The sequence below is a fragment of the Saccopteryx bilineata genome, chromosome 6, assembly GCF_036850765.1.
Source record: "Saccopteryx bilineata isolate mSacBil1 chromosome 6, mSacBil1_pri_phased_curated, whole genome shotgun sequence".
NCBI lineage: Eukaryota > Metazoa > Chordata > Mammalia > Chiroptera > Emballonuridae > Saccopteryx > Saccopteryx bilineata.
In genome coordinates this window covers 48,815,674-48,831,718 of record NC_089495.1, presented here as the reverse complement: position 1 = coordinate 48,831,718, position 16,045 = coordinate 48,815,674, and the positions used below count along the sequence as shown (strand labels likewise).

Below are 16,045 nucleotides of genomic sequence, written 5' to 3'. Positions count from 1 at the left end.
ATACTAAACTTTAAATAAATTATTCAGTCTCCTTGGATCATAGTTTTCTCATTTGCCTTATAATGTATTTTTTAAATTTTCTCACTGGTTACTGGAAGTTCTCCAAAAGCCAGTCTATACTATTTGCTCTCATTTTTCTTCCTATGATATCTCATTGTGGCATGAGTAGTAGTTGTAGAAAAAAATGTTGAGAGGTATAGGTTAGCTTGCTCAGAATACAACTTTGTTAAAACCTCATAGCAAATTTTGGCAAACATTTTCAGTAGAGAGTCAGAGATGAAATATTTAGACTTTGTAGATCACATGGTCTCTGTTGCAACTACTCAACTTTATTGTTATAGCATGAAAACAACCATATGCAAACATTGCTGTGTTCCAGTAAAACTTTATTTACAAAAGTAGGTGGTAGGCCAATTTTACCTGCAGGCCATAGGTGGCAGAGATATTGCATTATAGGATGGGTATACTGTCTAGATAGAAATATGTATCAAGCCTGACCTGTGGTGGTGCAGTGGATAAAGCGTCGACCTGGAAATCCTGGGGTCACCGGTTCGAAACCCTGGGCTTGCCTGGTCGGGGCACGTGTGGGAGTTGATGCTTCCAGCTCCTCTCCTCTTTCTCCCTCTCTGTCTCTCTCCTCTCTAAAAATGAATAAATAAAATTTAAAAAAAAATTTAAAAAAAAGATAAAAAAAAAAGAAATTTGTATCAACTTAGATTTGTGGAACTCACTTTTACAGAATATGAAATTAGAAGATAGGTAGGTAAGTAGGTAGGTCACTACTCGGGTTTAGGATGTAGTACAGCTTCTGTCTGATGTTCATTAAATAAATATTCTCTTCTCTATATTGATTCTCATATCAAAGGGTAGCATGATGATAATAATGAACCTTCTTGAGTGGCAGACATTGCACTGAGGATTATCGCTTTTGTAGCTCATAGGAATCATACAAAATAGGTTCTGTCAGTATCAATGAGGAACCTAAAGCTTCTATGAGAGCTTACGTAGCTTACCCAAGGTGAAAAGTAGACCTGGTACTTGAACTTGAGAGATTCTTTGCTTTCTTGATCATTGTGAAAGTGAGGTTTCTATAAGACTTGAATAACAAGTTAAGAATCAGTCTTTCTAGGTTTGTGTCACAGCATATGGCACAGCGCTATACAGAAGTGGTCTAAAGACATTGGAGAGAATTAACAGACTCGCTATTTTGCTTCAACTTCATTCAGCTCTATTACGTTCCAGATGCCCTGCTCCTCTTATAGAAGCCTGTTTTCCCTGGATTTGAAATGCCTCTTTATACTACCTTTTATTCCTACTTGACATCTTTGTAATGTGTATGAACAAGATCAAATACTCCCTTCTTAAGTCTTTGTGTATCAGAGAACTCTCCCAATACTATTTATGTTCCGCTTGTGGCTATTTCCTATGTGAACTTGACTTTGTAGCAAACATTGTGTACTAGGCTTAGTTTTTCCTACTAGATCACAAGCTTTCCTTCTTTTCCTCCTCTTCCTTCCTTTTCCTCCTTCTCTTCGCCTTTCCTTGATATGTAATGAACTACTCATGTCTACACCTATGAAATCATCACCACATTCAAGATAGTGAACATTTCTTTCACCTCCAAAAGTTTCCTCATGGCCTTTGCAATCCACCTTCTCTCCAACTTGGTCCCAGTGTAACCACATGATCTGCTAAAATTTTATATTAATAGGCTCATACAGTGTGCATTATTTTTGGTCTTCTTTAATTCAGCATAATAATTTTGAGATTCATCCTTGTACATATTACTGATTCATTTCTTTTTTATTGCTCTGTAGAATTTTATTGTATGGACAAACCACACTTTTTAAATTCATTCACCTTTTGGACATTTAATTTTCTAGTTTTTGACTATTGCAAATAAAGCTATTAACCTTTTTGTATAAGTGTTTGTATAGGCTTATGGTTTTATTTTAAGGTGGTGAAATGAATGGTCTGAATCATATGGTGAATAAATGTTTAACTCACTAAGAAACTGCCATATAGTTCCAAAGTGAATGTATCAATTTATATTCCCACCTCAGGGTATGATACTGCTCACAAAAATTAGGGGATACTTCAAAATGAATATGAAGCTATAAAATATCCCCTAATTTTTGTGAGCAGTATATTTATTCCACTTGGTATTATCTGTCTCTTAACCTTTAGCCACTTAAATTGGTGTTTGGTAGTATCTTACTGTACTTCTCTGGCAATAATGATATTGAGCATCTTTTCTTATGTTTACTGGCCGTTTGTATATCTTTTGTTGTGAAATGTAGGTTCAGATCTTTGCTTTTATTTTACTTGGTTTGTTTGTTTATTATGGCATTGTAAACATTCTTTATATATTCTGGATACAGGTTCTTTGTTTGATATATGTGCTGTGAATATTTTATCTCTAGTTGTGGCCTGCCATCTCATTTTTTAAACTATATCCTTTTTTTTTTTTTTTTTTTTTACATAGGCAGAGATAGACAGGGACAGACAGACAGGAATGGAGAGAGATGAGAAGCATCAATCATTAGTTTTTCGTTGCACGTTGCGACTTCTTAGTTGTTCATTGATTGCTTTCTCATATGTGCCTTGACCGCGGGCCTTCAGCAGACCGAGTAACCTTTTGCTGGAGCCAGCAACCTTGGGTCCAAGCTGGTGAGCTTTTTGCTCAAGCCAGATGAGCCCACGCTCAAGCTGGTGACCTCGAGGTCTCGAACCTGGGTCCTTTGCATCCCAGTCCGACGCTCTATCCACTGCGCCACCACCTGGTCAGGCTAAACTATATCCTTTAAAGAATAAATGTATATTTTGATAAAGTTCAACTTGTCAATATTTTCATTATTTTTGGTTTTTGTGTACTAAGAGTCTGTTGCTCACTTCATAGTAACAGGTTTTTTGCTTGTATTTTCTTCTACTGTGTCTTGTACTTTTGTGTTTTATATTTTATGATTCAACGAGTTAATTTTTGTGTATGGCATGAGTTAGGGTTGAGGTTCATTTACTTTTTTCCTCTAAATAGGTATATTGTTATTCTACCCTTTATTGAAAAGATACTTATTTCTCCATTGAATTGATTTAGTAATCACCAGATTTTTTAAGTTTACATTTAGAGTTTTATTGCTACGTCAAGTTCAGAATCTTTTGTTGTCACTTGAAGTGAAGGAGATGAGTGATCCTGCATTGTTCTTGCTAGTTATAGGAAACTGGTGATAAATTTCTTTTGATAATAAGAATGATATTTTTAATTGACCGATTTTTCTCCAATTCAATCTGATAATCATTTTATTTTTAGGTGTTACACATAATATTGCATTACTTCGAGAGGTGATCATCAACTCACGCTTTGTAAAAGGAGACATCAACACTAAATTTCTTTCTGATGTTTATCCTGATGGTTTTAAAGGTTCGTATGCATTGAAATCTTTTAATGTATTAAAGTTATTATTTTTTATACTTATTGTAATGCATGTTTTTTATTTTGAAAGTAAGGCCTATTATACTTGATTTATTAATATACTACAGTATTCTAGACTATTGACAGTTATAATTTTGTGTATTCATAAGTAATTCATGAATGTGTAATAATCTATAATTTTGTTGAGTGAGGAGTTAAACTGTGTGGAATGTTATGCTAATCTAGTTTTGAAGCAAAACATATCAGCAGAGCATTAGCCTCCCTTATTTTCTGATTTCTGAAAGTCAATTCAGATTTATTTTCCCTGCTGGTATGGGTATATGCAGAAACTCTTCTTTAGTAATTAAAATTATACATTTATGAAAATTAGCACTGGAAATTTCAAAATAATAGATGCTATTTTTGTTAATGGAGATAAAGATGTCTAAGAAGAGTGTGGTTTGCATTCAGAAGAATTGGTTTTGAGTTAAATAATGAGTGGAATGTGAAATTTAGTACTATAAAGTTATTAGTGTTTCCAGTCATAGGAAAACTCATCAGAGGAGAGTCAGAGAAAAGCCTTTAGTGAGCATTGAAAACATGTTTAACATGATATTAAGAAACCAAGAGGACTTATGTGAGACTTAGTAGAAATGTTGTTATTCAGGTGCAAGCAAGAAGCCTTTACATATATTTCTAATGAACTTGGGGATATACAAAGATTAGATATTCTTCTGCAAATATCAAGTGTTCCTTATATCAATTTAAAGTGATTTAGTAGATAAATTGTCTCAGTCATTTTGAAAACTGTATATAGATTCAGGTCAAATTCATGTAGTTCAACTATTGGTTACATTTACAAACAATTCTTTACCACAGAATTTATAGTACAGAATTTTCATAAGACTAAATGGTGATTATCAATTTGTTTTTTTTAAATAATTTTATTTTTTAATGGGGCGACATCAATAAATCAGGATACATATATTCAAAGATAACATGTCCAGGTTATCTTGTCGTTCAATTATGTTGCATACCCATCACCCAAAGTCAGATTGTCCTCTGTCACCTTCTATCTAGTTTTCTTTGTGCCCCTCTCCCCTCCCCCTTTCCCTCTCCTTCTTCCCCCTCCTCCCGTAACCACCACACTCTTATCAATGTCTCTTAGTTTCACTTTTATGTCCCACCTACGTATGGAATAATGCAGTTCCTGTTTTTTTCTGATTTACTTATTTCACTTTGTATAATGTTATCAAGATCCCACCATTTTGCTGTAAATGATCTGAGGTCATCATTTCTTATGGCTGAGTAGTATTCCATAGTGTATATGTGCCATATCTTCTTTATCCAGTCATCTATTGATGGGTTTTTTGGTTGTTTCCATGTCCTGGCCACTGTGAACAATGCTGCAATGAACATGGGACTACATGTGTCCTTACGTATCAATGTTTCTGAGTTTTTGGGGTATATACCCAGTAGAGGGATTGCTGGGTCATAAGGTAATTCTATTTTCAGTTTTTTGAGGAACCACCATACTTTCTTCCATAATGGTTGTACTACTTTACATTCCCACCAACAGTGTATGAGGGTTCCTTTTTCTCCACAGCCCCTCCAACATTTGCTATTACCTATCTTGTTAATAACAGCTAATCTAACAGGTGTGAGGTGGTATCTCATTGCAGTTTTGATTTGCATTTCTCTAATAACTAAAGAAGATGAGCATCTTTTCATATATCTGTTGGCCATTTGTATTTCTTCCTGGGAGAAGTGTCTGTTCATTTGACTGTTTTTTTTAAAGCTTTTGTGTTATAGGGTTGGTTTTATTATTAGTAGCAAGAGAAATGAATTTTATTTTATGTAGGAACTTAAATATAAAGACTAATGAGAGTTCAGGCTTTTTTTCCTGAGTTTTAAAACTTTTATAAATATAAAATGCAACCATATATGATTGCAGTTTTATACTTGCCTTATTATTTCATTAATATCTACCTATTTTTCATGAAGCCGAAAACCACTCATATTACTGCTTCTTATTGCATCCCTGGCAGCTACACAAGCTCTAAGCTCTGCCAGGGTTTCCGGGTGCTTTCATGGCTACCTAGCCGATGCGCCTGTGAAGGTGATATGACATGGAACAGTAGGCAGGAGGCAATGGGCACAACTTTAGAGCAAACATACTGTATATGTGCATGGATTCTTATACATACAGACACACATTTATATGTGTGTAAATATATAGATTATATATGACATTGTATCCCATTATCATAGAGAAGAAAATAGAGGATTTAAAATTTCTTTTTTTTTTTCCTTTAGAGATAGAGAGAGAGTCAGAGAGAGAAATAGACAGGGACAGCCATACAGGAACGGAGAGATGAGAAGCATCAATCATTAGTTTTTCGTTGTGCATTGTGACACCTTAGTTGTTCATTGACCGCGGGCCTTCAGCAGACTGAGTAACCCCTTGCTCGAGCCAGTGACCTTGGGTCCAAGCTGGTGAGCTTTTGCTCAAACCAGATGAGCCCGTGCTCAAGCTGGCGAACTCAGGGTCTCTAACCTGGGTCCTTCCTCATCCCAGTCTGATGCTCTATCCACTGCGCCACTGCCTGGTCAGGCAGGATTTAAAATTTCTAATGTGAGTTGTTACTATATGCTGTACATAACATAACAGTTATGTTCCACATTTTTAAGGAAACTCAGAAATTTACCTAGCACCTAATGTTGCAATTTTCTGTGATAAACTTAACATATTACATTGCTTTTTTTGATAGGAAATTATCAGCATTGACAGTGTAACTGTTTATTATACTCATGTAAGAGAAGAACATATTTTTAGATTCTTCTAAGTTATTAGAATGACCTTTTAGTCTCAGCTTTCATTTTACATGTGAGGAAGCACAGAGAGATTAAGTCTGAAAACCAGTAATGTGATAAAAGCCAGAAATGGAATTTAGAGCTTTCAACCTTTCTTTTTAGTACTCATTCAATTGTGCTAGGATTCAAAGTCATCATCACAGAAGTTTTCAGAGTATGCTGTATTATGCTGTTGTGTTGCCTGTAAGGACTTTAAAGTACACACCTGTATTTACCGTTCTTCATGTTTGCCTCTTATTTCCTCTATTATTTTCATGTCAGTTCTTTCTTCTCTGAATGGCTACTATCTCTTGTTCTTCATCTTCAGTTTATTGTTTCTTTCCCCCTATTTTCTCCCAGTGCAGGTCTTAGATATATTAAACTGTGTCATTTTGATTGTTTGATGTATGTGCCTGAAAGAGCAGCAGGAAGTGGCAACTGAAGTTAATCCAGGATCTTCTCCATATGTTTGAGGCTGGGTCATTTTGCCCCTTTGGGATTACCCATCTGCTTCCCATCTGTCCAGCTATCCTAGGCACTATGCATAGGCAAGTGCCTGTTTTTATAACTGCATAGAAATTTTGTATTATGTATGTTTATTATCCCAAGTTTATTTGTAGACTAGAACAGTGTTACTAAAGGTTCTTAGATTGAACTTTGAAATGATTGTGTCTACATTTTAAAAATAAAATACACCAGAATTTGTTCTCTTGTCAACTTAATATGTTCTGATGTTGCAAAGCTATTTTCCTTTGATTACAACAATAAGTGGAAAATGAGGAAGAAGGTATTTTAAGTCTGAAAGGGAAAATGAGAAAACATTTTAAGAACTATAATGTCAGTAGGCCTGTAATGAACATTTTAGACTTATTTCTCTGCATTACTATACTTCAATCACCAACCTTATCAAAAGAAATTATCAAAATTATCTTTCTCTTCTGAAAAGTTGCAGAATTTTAATAGAAATTTGATTCAAATTAAAAATACCATTAATTACACTTCTTTTTTTTCCTCACTGAATTTAGTCAAATAGTTTTTTACCTTTAAGAGTGGTACTGTGATGCATGGACTTAAGTGTGGCCTTTAAAAACCGTCATTTAAATCATTCAACAAATAATAGATATAAACTTTAGAAGAAAATCAAAGACGAATAATATATTTTTTTCTGTTCTTTAGGAATTTGCATCACAAGATAAATAAACATACAAAGAACTAATTACAGGACAGACTAAAATAAGTGCTAAGTAAAGGATAAGCAAAGTAGCTTGAGGGTGAAAAAAAAAGACACCAGTTCGGATTTAGGGAATCAGACTGACTTCAAGGACAAGGTAGCATTTCCAGGCGTGGCCAACAGTTTTTGCTCCCAGGCCAGATTAGAAAGAAAACTTTTTTCACGGGCCGGACGAAATATTAAAATTAAAAAATGTTATATGAAAAAACAATTCGTTTAAACAAAATTTTATTATGTAATTTTTTTTTTTTTTTTTGCATTTTTCTGAAGCTGGAAACAGGGAGAGACAGTCAGACAGACTCCCGCATGTGCCCGACCGGGATCCACCCGGCACGCCCACCATGGGGCCACGCTCTGCCCACCAGGGGGCGATGCGCTGCCCATCCTGGGCGTCGCCATGTTGCGACCAGAGCCACTCTAGCACCTGGGGCAGAGGCCACAGAGCCATCCCCAACGCCCGGGCCATCTTTGCTCCAATGGAGCCTCGGCTGCGGGAGGGGAAGAAAGAGACAGAGAGGAAGGCGCGACGGAGGGGTGGAGAAGCAAATGGGCGCTTCTCCTGTGTGCCCTGGCTGGGAATTGAACCCGGGTGCTCCGCACACTAGGCCGATGCTCTACCGCTGAGCCAACCGGCCAGGGCTATTATGTAATTTGTTTATGAATAAATGTAAGTAATTTATTACAACATATTAACAAAAAAACTAATGTGATGTGTTGAGGTGCTTTGCATCGCCTATCATTTTTTTAATATCTGGTTCTATACTTGTAGTAGCTATTCTTAACACAGCCTCCAAATGTAAATCATCCGATCTTGATTTTGTTGTACTTTTACTTAGATTCATTAAAGAAAAAGTTTGTTCACAAATATAAGTTGAGCTGAAGATTACTAAATATTCCTTTGCAAGTTTCTTTAAATTTCCATATTTTCCATTATTCAGTTGCTTATAAAAATTGCACAGATGAGTACAAAAGTTGTAAATCTTTATAATGGAATATTTAAAAAAAAATAAAGAGGTATCACGAATCCATTCGACTAATTATTGGAAGTTAACCCTAAATACGCAGAATTCTTTTCCGTGTGTCACTATCTTCTTAAATATCCCGATTTCCAATCAAAGACGCTTCTGTTTCTGAGTAGCTGAGATTTTAACTTTCATTGTGGTACAATGGTTAGATATCGTAGTTTATGTATAATGATTTAAAAGTACCACTTGTTTCATTTCCACAGTGCGTCGTGCAGAGAACATTAAATATTTAACCGTGGGCCAGATAAACTCATTATGCGGGTCGATTCGGCCCGCAGGCCGTATGTTGACTATGCCTGATTTAGACCTTTGAAACACCTTTCCAAGGACTCTGTCCCACAGGCTCTAGAGCCAACGTACACCTTGGGAGAACCACTGTACACACCTCCTCCTAATCCATCCTCTTTGAGAAAATGTTGGAAGTTTGAAATTGCCTTGGAAAAAGTATTAACACTAAGGAGCCAGGCAGATGCTGCGCACTGGAGCATCACTGGGCTATCCTCTCTCTTCAGTTTCTTGAAACTCTGCTCCTTTGTTTCACGGAGCACCTTCCCATAGAAAAATGGGTTTCAGATCTGGAAAGTATCTGTGTCCTAACTATGAATATTTTTATTTCTATTGTACATGAATTTTTAAATTATTCAGATGCCTCATTTCTTTCAAATGAATTTAAATAATTATTTGAATGTGTGTGTATGTGTGTGTGAATTTTACAAGTAGCATTCAAATTCCCATACTGTATCACTTAATACTCTTCCATGTGTATATAGTGCTGTGTGCTGTGGTAAATCAACAGTGTTAGAAATTGTGGTGAGATCACAGCTCTTAAGGAGCATATTAACCTGCAGATGCTGAAGTATCAAATCCTGCCTTGACTCAGACACTTTTTTCTTTTTAATTTTTTTCATTGATTTCAGAGAGAGAGAGAGGGAGAGAAGAATCAACTCATTGTTCCATGTAGTTGTTTCATGTAGTTGTGCACTTACTGATTGCTTTTTGTATGTGTTCTGACTAGGGATCAAACCCATGACCTTGGTGCACCTGGATGACGCTCTATTCATTAAGCCACCCAGCCTGGGCCTACGCACACACTTCTTGAGGAATTACACAAATAGAGCAGATTTCCCTGCTGCACAAGACGTAGCCAGACCAGGGAGCCTTCCTAAGCTTTGTTAGACCACTCTCCCTAGGTCTACTGTATTATGTTAGGATTTAAAGAAAGGGAGAGAGAGAGAGATTGGTTGACTGATTTTACTAATAGGTTTGGTTGTTTGTTTGTTTGTTTTTGTGTGTGTGTGACAGAGACAGAGAGGGACAGAAAGGGACAGACAGGAAGGGAGAGAGATGAGAAGCATCAATTCTTTGCTGCAGCACCTTAGTTCATGCTTTCTCATATGTGCCTTAACTGGGAGCTACAGAAAACAGAGTGACCCCTTGCTCAAACCAGCGACCTTGGACTCAAGCTGGTGAGCTCTGCTCAAATCAGATGAGCCCACGCTCAAACCATTGACCTGGGGGTTTCGAATCTAGGTCCTCCGCGTCTCAGTCCGATGCTCTATCTACTGTGCCACCGCCTGGTCAGGTGGCTGGTTTGATTGAGATTCAAACCCTGACTCCACACAGGAATATCACACCTGTATTTTCCTTTAATCCTTCACTGCAAAACATGGCCTAGCCAGTGTCCTTGACCAACAACACTTCTTTTCTGCTTTTCCTATATTCTTTGCTTAAAAGTAAAATTGGGGATAGGAGTGATAAGAAGATATGAGGAGTCTTAATTTTTTCCCTAAAGATCTGAGTATGGGTTTTTATTTGTAATTATTTTATTCTGTGCATGCTTGGTATCTTTTTTTCCTGAAATCAGACTATAAACTTCCAGTGAGCAGAGTATTTTGTGTCATTTGAACAATCTTGCTCTCTTCCATTCCCCCAGCAGGCTGCAGTGTCAGATACAATGCCAGCTCTATAATGGGTGCCTGATAACATACCTGTATGAATGTGACTCATAATTCTAAAAGATAGAAGAATAGATGTTAACATTATATGTGTATCTGATCGATCAATTGATTGATTGATTGATTTCTCTCAGGACACAAGTTAACAGAGAATGAAAAAAAGCAGTTATTGGCAACAGCATCATCATTGTTTGTGGCATTCCAATTAAGAGCACAACATTTTCAAGAACATGAAAATTCAAGGTATGTTAGATCATTTAAAACAGAATATGGAACAGAAAAATATTGATTATCTAATCTACTTAGGAAATTGCTAATAAAATATCTGGCTGATTGCTATTGTGGAAGTTCTTATGAATGCTTGGAGAAGTATATAACTTTAAGAGTCACACTGCTTAAAAATCATCGCTTCTGTTTTGTTCAAATGATTATTTTTATTTATTTATTTATTTATTATTATTATTTTTTTCTGAAGCTGGAAACGGGGAGAGACAGTCAGACAGACTCCTGCATGCGCCCGACTAGGATCCACCCGGCACGCCCACCAGGGGCGATGCTCTGCCCCTCCAGGGCCTGGAGCAGAGGCCAAGGAGCCATCCCCAGCGCCCGGGCCATCTTTGCTCCAATGGAGCCTTGGCTGCGGGAGGGGAAGAGAGAGACAGAGAGGAAGGAGGGGGCGGGGGTGGAGAAGCAATGGGCGCTTCTCCTATGTGCCCTGGCCGGGAATCGAACCCGGGTCCCCCGCACGCCAGGCCGACGCTCTACCGCTGAGCCAACTGGCCAGGGTTCAAATGATTATTTTTAATTAGAAAAGATAAAAATATGTATTTTTGTCCCTTTAATTTGGATGTTATCAGAGGTAAGAAGATACTCTGAAACCTTATAGGAAGTCTGTTCAAGTAATTTGTATTTATTATTTCTGTTTAGTTACTTTGTTAATCTTGAAAAACATTTTGAGAAGTGTTATAGTACTAAAATTTAGAAATGAATCTTAGCAGTTATTTATATATATATACATATATATACATACACACACATACATACACACACACACACATATGAAACTCATAAGATTCAAGAAAGAGTTAACACCAGCTTGAGTTAGTTATTTGTGAGCCCTAAGTATACATTTTAACTTCCTAATGACCTAAGCATAAGGGAAAGTGTGCTTTATCCAAGGTCAAATAAAAGGAAAGCACTGTGCATTAATGCTTACTTGTTATGAATGTCTATGTACTTGTTAGAATAATCCTATTTTAGCAGGTATAATACATTACTTGCCAAAGTGATGCTGTTGATAAAATTGTGTTACTTCAGTAGATATTTAGGGAGAATTTGGAGAATATAGAATATCAATAAATTACTAAATGACTGCCAGGAAGAGGAAAATGGTCAATAGAGACATGAATCTGGTTAGTTTTTTACCCCTAGTTGTGCTATCCAGTGTGGTAACCATTAACTATTAACCGTGTATGCCTACTTGAATTAAAATTAAATGAGAAACTTAATTTCTCAGTCACATCTTAATGTCATTTTTAAGGTAGTCACTAGCCACATTTCTATTTCCATTGCTCCATAGCCAATGCTGTATTGTGGTTGATGGCTGGCTATTGCATTGGACAGTAACCTTTTCATCGTTGCAGTTCTGTTTTTATCGAGCTCTCTTGGACAATGCTTTTATGGAGGGACGTGTGTATAGGAGAGATCCTAAGTTTTGTTTTAAAACCAAAATCATACCTTGTATTATTTTGTATTCTTATGGTAAATGCAGTATTCATATCCTGATTACTTTAACTTCACATATTATTTTGACCTTGGCTATATCAGAAGTCCTGAGTGTAGCTATTGATGATCTGGTTTGATTTTTAAGAAATGTATTCAAGTTTTTTTCAGAGAATGCTAACTTACCATTGGTAAGAATCTGAGGAAGGTTTAAAAAGGAAAAGAATAAAAATTACCCATAACCTTACTCTTTAATAACCACTTTTTACATTTTGATATGTTCCCTTCCAAATGTATAAATATGTAAATATACAGGGTAAAGAAAAATTAGATTTATAGTTAGATAAATACCTTTAGAGTTAATAAAAGTATTGTAATAATCAAAGCCTGCATGTCTTTTTCCATACAAACAACTGTAAACCTACTTTTGTCCCACCCTATCTGCCTTACATAATTAGAGTTATGCTGGAAATATAGTTTGAGTTCTATTTATTTTATATTAATACTATGTTGTGACTGTATCATCTTACTCACTAGTCTTTGGAAGCATAGTTTTAAATTTTTATTGCAGAATTTAAAATATATGCAAAACAAGCATTAACATTTCAAAAACACTACCAAGAAAATTATAAGCTCGACCAGGCAGTGGTGCAGTGGATACAGCATCAGTCAGGGACACTGACGACCTAGGTTCGAAACCCTGAGGTTGCCGGCTTGAGCACAGGATCAGCATCTTGAGCATGGGGTCTCTGACTTGAGTGTGGGATCATAGACATGACCCCATGGTCGCTGGCTTGATTCCAAGGTTGCTGACTTGAGCAAGGGATCACTGACTCAGCTGAAGCCCCCTAGTCAAGGCACATATGAGAAGGCCATTAATGAATAAGATGCCACAATGAAGAATTGATGCTTCTCATCTCTCTCCCTTCCTGTCTGTCTGTCCCTTTCTCTTCCTCTTTCTTTCTGCCCCCTCACTAAAAAAAAAAAAAAAAAAAGAATATTATAAAACAAGATAGTAAATGGCAGAATGTATTCAGATTCAATAGTGGACTTGAATCTATAATATGTAGGTAATTATTACAATTGAAAAACTAAGCAAAACAACACAATTAAAAATTTGGCATAAACTTTTTATCAAAGAAATATATTAATGACAAATAAGTTCATGAAAAGATGTCCAACATCATTGATCATTAGGGAAATTAAATATTGGTTAAAATCTCAATGCTGTACTGATATATACTATTAGAATAATGTATATCAAGTGGTGAGTGGATAAATATGGTATATTCATGCAATGTAATACTATCTAGCAAAGAGAATGAGGTACTGATGCATATATCAACATACATAAATCTAAAAACAAAATCATGCCAAGAGAAACAAACCAGCTAAAAAAGCTATATATGATTTCATTTATTTGAAATTTTTAGGAAGGCAAAAGTATAAAGACAGAAAGGTCATTGGTTGCCTGAGTGTGGATATTGATGTTACAGAATTATATCTTTATACAATCTGTGTCCCAAACCATAATCCAATAGTTATTTTAAATGCACCAGTCTCTTAAATTATGTAGAAAACAAAACATAGAGTTTCAAACCAAAGTCACAGTAATACTAGCTTTTAGTTTAATAATTTAAAAAATATATAGTCCTTTAATCATGCAGAAAACAAAAAGTGGAGTTTAGACTATATTGTTTTAGCTTTTTAATTGTCCATGTATTTATCTTTACACACGCACACACACACACAGTCCGTAAAGTCATGGTGCACTTTTGACCGGTCACAGGAAAGAAACAGGAAAGAAACAAAAGACTATAGAAATGTGAAATCTGCACCAAATAAAAGGAAAACTTTCCCAGTTTCATACCTATTCAGTGCAGTTCGATGTGGGCTCACGCACAGATTGTTTAGGGCTCCTTAGGGTAGCTATCCCGTATAGCCTCTACAGACTGGTCACTGACTGATGGTCTACCAGAACGGGGTTTCTCCACCAAACTGCCGGTTTCCTTCAACTGCTTATCCCACTGAGTAATGTTATTCCTTTGTGGTGGCGCTTCGTTATAAATGCGCCGATATTCACGTTGCACTTTGGTCACGGATTCGAATTTAGCGAGCCACAGAACACACACACTGAACTTTCTTCTGTACCGTCCACATCTCGACTGGCATGGCTGTGGGCTGCTCCGCTGTATACACGGTGTTACGTCATCATCTGCGCATGTGCACATGCTGCCACATCATCCTACAGAAACTTTTTTTTTGGTAGCGTCTTGGTATTATTTAGTGTCCTTTCATTTCTATGTGCAGAATTCCCTTTAGCAGCTCTTGAAGGGCAGGTCTTTTTGTCACACACTCCCTGAGCCTTTGTTTATTAGGGAATATCTTAATTTTTCCTTCACATTTGAAGGACAGTTTTGCTGGATTTAGGATTCTTTCTTGGTTGAGTTTTTTGTTTTTATGTTTTTTTTAGCACTTTGAATATATCAGTCCATTGCCTCTGGCTTCCAAATTTCCTGATGAGAACAAAATCTTATTGAGAATTTCTTGTAATCACTTTTTTCTTGTTACTTTCAAGATTTTTTTTCTTTGTCTTTGGAAAGTTTGACTATAATGTGTCTTGGTGTGGGTCTCTGAATTCATCATACTTGGAAATTGTTGAGCTTCTTGGATGTTTATATTCATGTCCGTCTTCAAATTTGGCAAGTTTTCAGCTATTAATTCTCGAAATATTCTCTCTGGCTTTTTTTCTCTCTTCTTCTGGAAATTCCACAATGCTTATGTTGATCTTGATGGCATAACACAGGGACCTGTTCACTTCAGTATTTTTATTTCTATTCTTTAGACTTGATAACTTCTATTATCTTACTCAAGTTGACTCCTGGTCTCTGCTGTGTGCTCAATTCTGCTTTTGAATCCCTCTAGTTAGTTTTTCATTTCAAATGTACTTTTCAGCTTCAGAATTAAAAATTTTTTTTTAGGTTTTCTTTTTCTTTAATGATATTTTTATTTTGTCTCCACATTGTTTCTTGACTTTCTCCATATCGCCCCTTAGTTTTTTGAGCATCTTTAAGACAGTTGTTTTAAAGTCTTTGTCTTGTATAGCTGCCATCAGTCTTTTTTTTCCAGAAAGTATTTGTTGATTTTGAGTAGGCCATATTTTCCCATTTATTTGTATGACTTTTAACTTTTTATTTTGATCACTGGATGTTTGAATCTTAATGTGGTTGCTATGGAAATCAGATTCTTCCCCTTCTTCTCTAGAATTTACTGTTTTTTCTTATATTTCTAGTTTTTTATTTGACTGTAGTTGACTGTTTTTATACCAAGGATCAGCCTGAGGTATAAACATAAGGTCTTCTCAGGTCTTTTCTGAGCCTTTCCCTGGGCATGTTGTCACTTTCTAATTTGCCTTGAATATACAGTTGTTTTTGAATGTCTTAGTGTTTAATGTCTGACTTCTGAAAGAGGAAAAAAGCAAATAATAAAGGATGAGGAAAAGGGACATTGGCTCTTTAAATTCCCCATAAGTCTCTTCAGCCAGTGGGAGGGGTTGCAATAACAATGGCTGCTCACTTCTTTGTCTTCATCTTTGTGATTAGAAGCAGATAGCAGCAATTTGAGTTTAGATCCAATTATTTGGAGGACACAGACTTTTTTGCCCACTCTAGCTTCCACAAGCTATATCCATGCTGCCTCAAGAATAAATGCACAGCCATCTGCAAGGTGGGCACATGGGTACCTGCTACTGTGCTACATGCTGAAATTCACTGCAATTTACCATTCATGTCTTCCCCTGAAAGTTGTAAGCCTTCAACTGGATTCCACAGTTCCAGAATACTTACATCAG

The 16,045-nt window shown here is 36.3% G+C and overlaps 1 protein-coding gene across 2 annotated transcripts in view; it reads left to right on the top strand.

The window, feature by feature from the left end:
• PCCA (propionyl-CoA carboxylase subunit alpha) overlaps window positions 1–16,045 on the top strand; it is a 450,416-nt gene that overhangs the window by 260,367 nt on the left and 174,004 nt on the right. For both annotated transcript variants that reach the window (XM_066234359.1, XM_066234358.1), the window contains exons 17-18: window positions 3,308–3,418; window positions 10,608–10,716. In XM_066234359.1, coding sequence (XP_066090456.1) covers window positions 3,308–3,418; window positions 10,608–10,716 — 220 coding nt within the window. The remainder of the gene's footprint in view (window positions 1–3,307; window positions 3,419–10,607; window positions 10,717–16,045) is intronic.